Source organism: Plutella xylostella, chromosome 4, assembly GCF_932276165.1.
Source record: "Plutella xylostella chromosome 4, ilPluXylo3.1, whole genome shotgun sequence".
In the NCBI taxonomy this organism is placed as follows: Eukaryota; Metazoa; Arthropoda; class Insecta; order Lepidoptera; family Plutellidae; genus Plutella; species Plutella xylostella.
The window spans coordinates 3,184,317-3,196,134 of record NC_063984.1 but is presented as its reverse complement, the minus strand read 5'-3'; the positions used below and the strand labels follow the sequence as shown (position 1 = coordinate 3,196,134).

General features: G+C 39.2%; 1 protein-coding gene across 2 annotated transcripts; it reads left to right on the top strand.

The window, feature by feature from the left end:
• Positions 1-3,513: 3,513 nt before the first annotated feature.
• Positions 3,514-11,816, top strand: LOC105382593 (aromatic-L-amino-acid decarboxylase). 2 transcript variants are annotated; one of them, XM_048628261.1, is made up of 6 exons: positions 3,514-3,649; positions 8,815-8,899; positions 9,082-9,316; positions 9,623-9,872; positions 10,025-10,173; positions 10,255-11,741. In XM_048628261.1, the coding sequence occupies exons 2-6, from the start codon at positions 8,820-8,822 to the stop codon at positions 10,975-10,977; spliced, it is 1,437 nt and encodes a 478-aa protein (XP_048484218.1). In that variant the 5' UTR covers positions 3,514-3,649; positions 8,815-8,819; the 3' UTR covers positions 10,978-11,741. The 2 variants fall into 2 exon arrangements, with proteins under 2 accessions (XP_048484218.1, XP_048484212.1); XM_048628255.1 differs by lacking the exon at positions 3,514-3,649 and adding an exon at positions 8,527-8,562 and having other exon boundaries at positions 10,255-11,816.
• Positions 11,817-11,818: the final 2 nt, after the last annotated feature.

Here is an 11,818-nt window from a genome sequence, read left to right as displayed (position 1 = left end):
TGTAGGTATTTGGGTCAAAATTAAGGAAATCTGAAGGTTTTATCAAATACTTAAATGCCTTTCTTTTAAACTATAAAGTCAGCCACATTTAAATGCCAATTTGGTCTAGTTGTTTACGTTGTATTGTAACTTTGCCTTAACACAGAGTTTTGTCTGTAAAAACTTTAAGTATCTACGTTTTACAGTTTTGAATTAAGTATTTGAAAAAAAAAACACTGTGCACACCATAATATCATCACTACAACAACAACAAAAACAGCTATCAGTGCCTCAAAGGGAGGCAAAATCTGTTTTTTGGACTTGCCCATCACCTATTTTGAGGTCTGGATCCGCGCCTGTGCCTACCCCAATAGGGTAGGGTAGGAGTGGGTGCCATACACATGCAAAAGTGTAGGTAGAACGGTACGCTCTCCATTCTACCGTAAATTACTTATTTTTACACAGAGAGTTTTTTTTTACATAGTTAATTAGTAACTATGTCCATGTTATTATAGGTACTAAATAGAGGACTTAAGCCTACTAGGTATATAGAGCCAATCTAACAACTGTAGCTAAGTACCTACTTATGTGTTCCACTTGTTGCCACTAGCGCTCTCTGCACCGCACTACCAAGCACCCCCTAAGCTCTTACAGTCCGTTTCCACTTTTACTACCCTAGGAAGCATAGGTTGGTTTGTTTTGTACAGGTTACCTAACTACTTTTACGACTTTTTAAAATTCGTAGGTAACCTAAGTGTTAATCCAGGTTATCAGCTTCTTGCATATCCACTTCATTTCATGAAAATACGTTAAGTAGTTAGGTACCTAATGCTTTTTACAGTTTTTACGTGAAAGAGTCACAAACATACAAAATTTCACATTATCCATACTGAAATTAATATTGAAATAAATTATGTAATTTTTATAATACGGAGTCCACCGACAGGTTAGCAGAATAGATCCGTTATCGTCATGACAACGGTCAGCCCCACCCCCACCCCGTACCACCCTGCCCCCTCGCCCCCAGTCAAGTCTCAACTCAAAGCTGAAAGTGGGCTTGGGGGGTCACTCTACATATGTATATGACGAAAAACTAAGAACGCTGCTGTGTGAGCCACGACTCTATCTTCTTCTTTTGTATTAAATGTCCTGATTGCATGACAGCTCCCGTTCGTTAGTTTTTCGTCAGTGTAGAGTAAACCTCCTGGTGCCACGACGAGGGCAATGGGTAATTACACCAGCTTTTGATGAAGTGGCGACGGAGAGTGGTCCATGCTTCATGAATATATTTTGCAATGTGTTGTGTGTAGGTGGATAAGTTGTTTTATGCAGAGAAACGTATAAGGTACTTAAGTTATATGGTCGATTGGAAAACATTTGCACATTAGTATTTAAACATGATAGTTTCTGACAAAAGGATAGGCGGCACTGATTGTTACCATTGCCCCCTTTCCTATTTAAATATAAAATTACTAACCTAAGTATAAGTAAGCACTTATAAATACTTTTTTTTCGTATAATGTACTTTAGGTACCTACTTACCTACTTCTACCCCTACTCACAACAAAAAACATCTCCTTTTTTCTTTTATTCCAAAAGAGATAAATCAAGCACTTTCCAAGATTTCTCCAACGCCGTCGAGCTAAAGCAATTGATTCAATTCCCTGCCGACCCAAGAGGGAGTTGGTATTATTCCTAGGGTTGTCAATCAATTTCATGTTGAGCGCATTAATACCTTACCTAACTAGTTACCTACATCAAAAAATATATTATTGCCGTAGATAGTACTATAGCTATAGCGTGCCAAAGTGCATGGCATGAACAGACAAATATATACAGCACGATAAAAACTGAACTGTTCTGGGAAATAAAAGTCTTGATCTTGAAAGAAAATGCAAGAAATCCATAGAAATAATTACAAGGAAAACTATTTAACGTGGGATCAAGAAAACTTGCAGCCAGATTTCTATCAGATAACGTTTCGCCCTAAAATCTTTTAAATTAATTAAGTTAGTACCTTACTACATACTCGCCATATAAAAAAGTAAAACGCTCTTTTCCCCATAAAATTCTACGTATAAAATCTATCTTCACAAAACTGTACTTACCTATAGTTTGAGAACTTGGACATGGACAGCCCTAGTAAACGTTCCACCCTCTTAGCTTCGCATGGCTCTATGACGCGTTAAAAGTGTCCTTTCTTTCAGACTTTCAGATATCAGCAGCGATTGTTGCATTTTATACCGACTTGTTGCTTTACAAACGCAAGGAAGGTCGCTAACATACATGAGTGCTGCTGAAAATTAATTATTGTAGGTGCTCAAGTTCATAAGTTAGCCTTAGAGCGTTCTACTTATCAAGTTATCATGACTCAGAATCAGAACCTATGCTTAAACTTTATATTTCATCAAATTATCATAATACTTATTATCTACATATACAATAACTAACATGTTTGCAATTAGTGCCTATAATAGGCGATTGAATCATTTTCTCCCCTGCTCATTTAGATAAAATTTATACTTCCAAAAAAGCTAATTTTATAGCTTGTTTATAGTTCGATCGAACGATTAAAGTAAGTAGTAAGATCTGGGTATAGGCACCTACACCAAAAAAAATTACTTAAGTATAACTAAGTACCTACTTATTTACAAACTTAAAAAAATATTAATAACTACCATTGTCCCTGTTTATTTATATCTACTTAAATTCTACACACTTTAGAGTACAGAGTACCTACCTATGGCCTACTAACCACTACCGAGTCTACGACCCTCTGAGCCCTAACTTACACGACTTCGGTTTTAGTTCTCCATTACTCTGCTCTTGACCTATTTTATACGGAAGTATTGGACACTTACTTTACTGAATAGAAGGAATTAGTGAGAGATGCGGCCACTGTGTGAGAGGTGTATAAAATAAAGCTGGATCCACATTATTGTACTTATAAGTTTACCGTATCATTATATACCTCAGCCAGTATCATGACCGCAAGATTGACTTAATATTTGAGTGATAAGGTGCAGCGGTGATCTGATACATGGAAATTAAGTAGGATACTCGGTACTACGGAACCAGCTTAGTAAATATAATGTCCATCCAACTATCGTAGGAGATATTCACATGGGAAGGAAATGATACAACTGTGGGCCCAGCATAAGGTTTTTCCCTGTAGCGGGTAAACGAAAATGTGCGTTTCGCTTATTTAAGTACCTACTTAAATACTTATGTAGTTTTATAAGTACTGCATTTATATACTTACTTTCAAACGTTTTAATTATGAACTATGTCCAAGCATAGCGTGGTATTTAGAAGCACATACAATGCCGATTGGTAGGTTAATAGTAAAGATTGGTTCTTTTAACTAGCCAGACACCAAAAGTTGCCTTCATCACCCATCCACCCATGAGTGCACATATAAACCCCACTTCCACGTACTTACATAGAAATCCACACATCCCTCGACTCTCCAGCCCCATTACCCTGGGCTAATCTGCTAAATGGAGTCTCGCAGTGGGCTGGTATAAAAGCGACGAGGCCCCCAGCCCGCGTCTAGTGCTCTCAGGACCGCGGCACTGAGCACGCGACCTCTCGTGATAACCGCTCGTTGATTATACTCGGTGTAGTGATTGACTTCGTTTGTTCATTGTTGGAGATCGGATTTGGACAGGTTCGTTGGTTGTGATAATTTACGCGTTTAAGTTAGGTACCATAAAAATAGAACTTAGGTTCGGCTAGGTTTAGATTTTTACCGTTTTTTACCTTAAATTACTTAAATAAATAATTACTTTTATGAATAAAAATAAAAAAAAGTGCTGAGATGTAATTAAGAGAAACAATACAACTTGGTTTTTATAAAAATTGTGACAAAATACCTAGTTAACTTAATTAAGTATTACTTATTTAATGCATGTAACGGAACCCTTATAATCATATCTAACTTACCTTAACTAACTTCAGTAAATAAGTAATTACTTATATTTACTAATAATAATAATGTGTATTGTATTTTTATTAAGTATATATGTAAGTACATATATCAGTTTTATCAAATTTGAGATAGAGCACCTTCCTTTACTAACCGCACCATTAAACTAATTTCAAACATACACAAAGTGAAAATGGGCTGACCTTAAGCCTTAAACTATACTTACGTTCAGTAACTTCGTAGCCCAAAGGCCGGAAGCTGCCCCATTATACGCCGGAGACAGCGGGAGGAGACTCTCAAAGGACCAAGTCAATTAAATAAATAAGCAAAATGTCACGTTCAATAGATCCCTCTCTGGAGCTGCGGATTCGCGCCATTATGTCAACTTATTGTTCGCGAGACAAAGTTAGTGTCTCGGAGACACGATTTTCAATAGGCATCTACTTATGTACTTACTTACACAATATTTTACGGTTGACATGAATGTAAACATACATTACGTTTTGAGATATTCGACAGTTATCAATACCATCATCTACAATCTCATCGAGTATGTTCCTGATAAAGCTAAGGTTGCTAACCCGCAACTCACTTTTCAGTTACAGCTAGGTACAGCACAGCCATAACCTAATCAATCTCGTACTAAATCTGTAGTAACAGTACCTACTCATAACCCATTAATACTTGAAACCAATACGTATTAACTATGTGTGACTAAATAATTAAATAAATAATGTAGAGCCAGTTTAGTCTCAATCAACTACGTAATAAGTTGACTAGTTACCCTTCCACGGCTCCGCTGACATTGGTTCATGTCACGGTAGGTAGGCTGAGGTCAATCAAAAATTACTTTCGGAAACACTTACTACTTGGTACGTCAGTATAGTGACATGGACATTCATTGATAAGGAGCCAACCTTGAAATAGAAGTGTGGGGTGCCCAGAATAGGATATCTGGTTTAGGATTTCATTGATTAAAATATATCAATGAGTTCTTTCATAAAAATGTGCAAATTGCTTCGGGCAAATAGAATAACACCACCGTGAGAGAGATTAGAAGTATTATTAGTAGAGTAGTATAGTACCTAGTACTTGCGTATTACACACCTAGTATAACTAAATTTTAAGGCTAGGATAAGCAGGCCTTATCCCTAATCGTTTCTTTAGCTTCAAAAAAAGTAAATTGTCGTGTATAATTAAACTGGGCCACTAAAACTAATATTTTCAATAAATAAATCAAGCATTTTTTACTAAAGAGCGTTTGTAAGTAAACAAACGTTATCAAGTGTCTGTAGAACATATTAAATACTAAACGGTCAAGGTCTAATTAATAAATGAATTAGTGGATTTGGATGATTAAATGCGTAAATTGAGATTGAAAAGGGTAAGGAGGGGCGAAGTATAGCTGCTACCTAAATGGTGGCGTTATATGGGAATCCCCGTGGCACAAGTAAAGTACCGGTTACCCCCGTCATCAGCTGATCAAGCCAAACAGTAGATGAGGAAATCCCTATACTGACATTTTAACATATTCGCGGGAAATTACGGGTAGGCAGTTGAGGAAAACCAAAGTTAGAAATTATAAGTAGACTTATGTCGTGGCGGTAAAGCATGTTACCACAGATTATGTACTTGTTACATATGTATAAGTTCAAGTTAAATACTTACTTACGAATAGGTAAAAATTGTTCAACATAAGATAAAATAATATGACGATTGAATTTTGTAAATAAGCAAGCTGAGTTCGAGAACATTTCGTATTCGGAAAAAATCGATGTCCTACTTTCAGCAAAGACGCTTTTTGTGACACTGTAAATAATTAAATTTGTCATATTTAATAAGTAGGTCCAATTTACTATCGGCACGGTAGTTCAATGTCAGATAATATACCTACAGATCAATATTCAATGGCAAAATTCGCGTGCGATTAATTACACCCAGACCCAGCTCGATTCCATAGTAAATCACGGGAACATTGCATCTAAACGACATTGTATAAATACCTACATATTAATAGGCGAAATTTGTTTTAGTATTAGGCTTTGTAAAGCTTGATAATCTGCAGACTGAATTGGCAGTGAGCGACCGAAGAACCGATATAACTGTAGGGGTAAACCAAGTTCTGGTTTCTGATGCTGACCAACACACTAGCATCTATCAAGATAAGCATAGGCATATTGAAAGAGATCTAGGTATTCGGAAGAGGCCGGCAGAGCTATGAATGAATAATCCATGGTAAAATTTGAAGAGCCCTTTGGAAACAGTGTAACATCGAGCTATTTTAAGCGACCATCCAATTTCGTACATCAGCGTTGGTCTTTGGTTCAATAATAAGTGGATTACATATCAGTACAGAAGCGTCCGTAGTCGAGCGGGCCTCAGTGATCGTAACTGATCGCTGAGGTTAAGCAACAACTGACACGGTCAGCCATTGGATGGGTGACCAATTTCAAGTGGTGCTTTTCTGGACGCTTCCGTGCTTCGGACGGCACGTTAAGCCGTGGGTTCCGGTTGCTGCTTCGGCAGCAGGCGTTAAGCCTAGTCAGAGGCCTTCGGGCGGCTTGAAAACATCTGACAGTCGGGTTGCCCACTTACCCGACAACTCTCTCAGCACAAGCTTGCTTGTGTTGGGGTCCACCAACCCGCACTTGGAAAGCGTGGTGGACTAGGCCTAAACCCTTCCTTCATTGGAAGGAGACCCGTGCCCCAGCAGTGGGGACGTAATGGGTCGTGATGATGATGATGATATCAGTACAAATCGTGTATTATTTTTTTGCGCTAATCATTGGATTTCATATTAATTAGTTAATTATAAAACTTCTAGAGTTCTGGTAACCAGTACCTATTCCTTATCCAGAACACTTACTTAATTAAATGCTTAGTCACTATTTGCAGGTAGTGCGGTAGTCGTTAGAGATCATAGTACTTAGGTATATGGTGCTTCCACAAAAAACGATAAACATTGTTTAACAAGTGTTTAAAACTAAATTTGACAGATTTATCAAACATTTGACAGCGCTAAACAGGTGTTAAACACTGCTGTCTAAGTTTTTGTGGTAAGGCCCATAGGCCAGAAACCTGGATTAATATCCTAATCAAATAATCGGCTGATGAAAATATCGTGGGCGAATACAGTAGACATAAAGCGTAAAAATGTTAATACAAGCAATGATTCCGACTTCTGATTACATTAATAATGCAACAGTTTCAGTTACACAAACCTATGTATAAATGTAATAGCTACTGTCGGTATTCGCTATCGCCGGAAAGGTTTATGTGGGAAGGTACTATCTAGTTATGTATAGCTATGAAAAACGAAGAAAAGGTTGTTGAATTAAGTATTTCTTTACGATGAATGCTCTGGAAATGAAACAGATATTTGATACAGTGTTTTAATTCAGTAATAATTTAATAAAGTACCTGGAAAAGCAGCATGTAGTGGAAACACTAGTAAAGTAGTTACCATGTCTTTAATTATTATTGTCAGGGTGCAGTGGTTAAAGGTGGAATTGGTGGAATGTCACCAAACACTAAACGTATTTAGTGGCCTGTCAAACGTTTGTCAGTTGGTACAAAATGTATTTAAAATTTGACTTATATACAATTTTAAATACGTTTAGCGTTTGGTAAAAGTGACCCTAACTAAATTCAATAGCTCCCATGGCGCCAGGTTCGAACATAAGCTCTGGCAGAGGCAGATAGGTATTTGGCTAACCGACGAGGCGCTTGGTAAACTCACAGAAAATTCATATCGACACTTTTTACACATGTAAAATACGTAACAAAATATTTGCTCGCGCGTCTTGAATGTGCCCTAAAGATGAAAAACTGGCAAGAGGCTCGATTCGACTCCTATTACTTCTCATACCCCCAAAGAATATACTCAGTTCAGTGCCAGACTTAGTTAGGAACACTATACGCGCTTTGACAATACGCAGCTAATTCATATGGACACATTTTACACAAATAAAAACGTATACCTGTAAAAAAATGTAATAAATAAATATGTGGGGACATCTCACACACGGCCATCCGACCGAGCTCTCATCTCTTTGATTTGACCGAAAATTCTCATCATCAGCCGGTGTGACCAAAAACAACACAAACTTGCCTACCCCCAGGGGAAAAGGGTGTGGACACCTAGTATGTACTTACAATGTACATAGAACAACGCGGACTCGGGTGTATTATGACTATTATGTACATTGTTTTGGGACAAAACTAAGTGAATTCCTAGTGTTTACACTAAGGTCTGCGCACAACCTCGCACCAGTTGCTCGGTCGCGGCGGCGGTTGCGCAAGCGCCGTTCTCTCGGCATTGAACGTAGCACAAGTTTGAACTCACGGACTTGGCGGCCGGACCTAAGTTATTTGAAACAACGTGAACAACGTATCGGGTATTAAAATTTTAACCAAATTGAACAGAGGCAAGTTATGCTACGTTCGATACATTCTATAAGTTTGAGACTACCTTTTGTTACCTCTCACACAATAAGGAAATCTAGAAAAATCTAATAAAATTACCTATATCTATTACAAGCTAAAATATATTATTACTATTTTCAAGGTGTTTTTATTAATACTAACTACTGTTACTTTTTACTTTTTAAGGTCTTACTATAATATGACGGAAAAGGATCTCAAGTGTAATTTTGGTGGGTTTTGTAATACTACTAATATAATTAGGTGTTTTTGTCGTCTGCATGTTGCATGCCATATGCCATGCATGTTTTTTACTTGTTAGCTATGTCTACTTATACCATAACAAAGCTTATAATAAATATACGAAAGTACTGTAGTAATAGGTATACTATAGCCCTTCAGGAACATTTGGCCCATTCAGTTGTTATTTATAAGCATATATAGATTACGTATTTTAATTAAATTTTTGTTTTTATTATCTGCAGAAGCCATGGAGGCCGGAGATTTCAAAGACTTTGCGAAAGCAATGACAGAATACATTGCTGAATATCTGGAAAATATTCGAGACAGGTAAGCGACTCTTTTACCTTGCTTAGTTGACTTGAGAAGTGATTGAAGTTCTCTACATTATATCCCAGTATCCCAATGCATATACCTACGATATTTTATATGTATAAATGATCCACCAATACAATATCATAGACATTGCACCGATCCAGCCATCTCACACCAACAACCTCTATAACTTCCAGACAAGTGGTCCCATCAGTGAAGCCGGGCTACCTGCGTCCTCTAGTCCCAGAACAAGCGCCTCAGCAGGCCGAGCACTGGACGGCGGTGATGCAGGACATCGAGCGCGTGGTCATGTCCGGGGTCACCCACTGGCACTCCCCGCGCTTCCACGCCTACTTCCCCACCGCCAACTCCTACCCGGCCATTGTCGCCGACATGCTCAGCGGGGCCATCGCTTGCATAGGATTCACTTGGGTAAGTCGAGGTACTAGGGACGCCTTGTGGGGCCAGTGAACGCGCGAAGTCTAGAGCGTTCTTTGTTCAACTCCATATTTTGTACTGAATTCCTCCCCAAATGCTCGGGTTTAGGTAGGTACGCACCTTTTGGGCGCAACGGCCGCGCATAATAGAGAGAATCGCCCTTTCTGGACAAGCTCTAAGCTTTTGTTTGTGCGGCCCATTGTGTGGTTTATGACGGCGTGTGACCAATTTGTTATTGTTCGTTTTTTAATTAAATTTTGCGGTTAAATTGACCTGTTACGACATCTTTTGCATTTGCAGATTGCCAGCCCGGCTTGCACGGAGCTCGAAGTGGTGATGTTGGACTGGCTCGGCCAGATGTTGGGGCTTCCGGAGAGCTTCCTAGCGCGGTCGGGGGGCGAGGCTGGAGGAGTCATCCAGGGGACTGCCAGCGAGGCTACCCTGGTGGCCTTGCTCGGCGCCAAGGCTAAGACGCTGTTTGAAGTCAAGGCGAAACACCCTGAGTGGGCCGACAAGGACATCATCCCTAAGCTTGTTGGATATTGCAACAGTAAGTTTATCCATCTAAAATATAATTTGTTACTTTATAAAGATTATTTATGATTGATATAGGCCTAAACCCTTCCTTCATTGAAAGGAGAGATGTGATGGGTCGTTATGATTGGTCGTTGATGATGATGATGATTGACTATTCTATATCAGGTCAAGCCCATTCGTCAGTGGAGCGTGCAGGTCTGCTGGGCGGCGTGCTGCTCCGCAAGGTGAACCCCGACTCCTCGCGGCGCCTCCGCGGAGACACGCTGAGAGAGACTATCGAGGAAGACGTCAAGAACGGACTTATTCCTTTCTACGTGAGTTACTCTCTTTTAGGGCAGTAGACATAAATTCATAATGGATTATTGCATATTTCACATCTCACTCTATCTTCACAGGTGGTAGCCACTTTGGGAACCACTTCTTCGTGCGCTTTCGACGCGTTAGAAGAGATCGGCGACGTGTGCCGCGAGAAGGACATCTGGCTGCACGTTGACGCGGCGTACGCGGGGTCCGCCTTCATCTGCCCCGAGTACCGCTACCTGATGAAGGGCATCGAGAAGGCAGACTCCTTCAACTTCAACCCGCACAAGTGGATGCTGGTCAACTTCGACTGCTCCGCCATGTGGCTGAAGCAGCCGCGCTGGATCGTCGACGCGTTTAACGTAGATCCTTTGTACTTGAAGCATGACCAGCAGGGGTCGGCTCCTGATTACCGCCACTGGCAGATCCCGTTAGGCCGCAGGTTCCGTGCGCTGAAGCTCTGGTTCGTACTGCGACTATACGGGGTCGAGAACCTCCAGAAGCACATTAGAAAGCACATCGCTTTAGCTCATCTTTACGAGAAGCTCTGCTCATCAGATGAAAGGTTCGAGATCTACGAAGAAGTGACGATGGGTCTGGTCTGCTTCAGGCTGAAGGGCAACAATGAGATCAACGAGGAGCTGCTAAGGAACATCAATGGACGCGGCAAGATCCACCTGGTTCCGTCTAAAATAGACGATGTCTACTTCCTGAGGCTGGCCATCTGCTCTCGCTTCTCAGAGGAGAGCGACATTCACATCTCGTGGGAAGAAATAAAGGACTGTGCTGATGAGGTACTTAAAAACCACAAAAAGTAAAGACGAATATAATATACACTAAATAAGCAATATCGCCGATGTTAACAGGAAAATACGAGCGAGAATTCCTGCATAAAAGTTACATGTACTTAATGCTTGTCAGTTTGTAGTCTGTACCAAATAGCTGTACTGTATTAGCTTAGTGTAATTGAGCCCATTTTACTGGCCCAAACGTAAATTCCTCACTAAACATTTTTATGCCCAACAGAAGTATTATACCTACCTACATTGTACACTTCTATAATGACCTTACAATCTACTATGACCTAAACTGAGAACATATATACATAATACATTTTGTTATTTATAACGGCTGTAAGAAGCCTAATCGTTGCTCATTCTTTGTATTTATTATAATAAATTATTACGCATGGTTAGGTGATCAACCGAACGTTAACTATGACTATACGAAGAGTATAGGTATTACCTATTTATAATTTTATATTAATTTAAGTTATTTCTGTGTTGTGATAACAGAGTGATAATAAGACGTTACTAGGGCCAACTATTTTAATACGTATGATATTGAATAAGATATGTTTCCTGTGTGTATATGCATATTTATGTACTATACACACGATACTGAATATATTCGTCTTGCCTATTATTATTATAAATGTACCTGTGTAAATTACGTTAGAAATCATGTATTAAATTAGATACATTATGTGTATGTAAAAAATATAAGTACTTTCGTTGATTGATGATTCCTACGGTATTAAATGCACTTTAAATTGTTTTTCCCTTAACTTACTTCAAATATCTATACGTGAAATATTTTTACTAGCTAACTATAGTAGCATAGAGTTTACGTATGAAGAATAATCTATATTTATTGTCG

Excerpts from the sequence above, each read along its gene's own strand:
- LOC105382593 (XM_048628255.1), top strand. The coding sequence starts at position 8,532 with ATGACGGAAAAGGATCTCAAGTGTAATTTTG. Across the intron at positions 8,900-9,081 it reads CTGGAAAATATTCGAGACAG|ACAAGTGGTCCCATCAGTGA; the intron begins GTAAGCGACTCT and ends TATAACTTCCAG. Across the intron at positions 9,873-10,024 it reads GCTTGTTGGATATTGCAACA|GTCAAGCCCATTCGTCAGTG; the intron begins GTAAGTTTATCC and ends ATTCTATATCAG.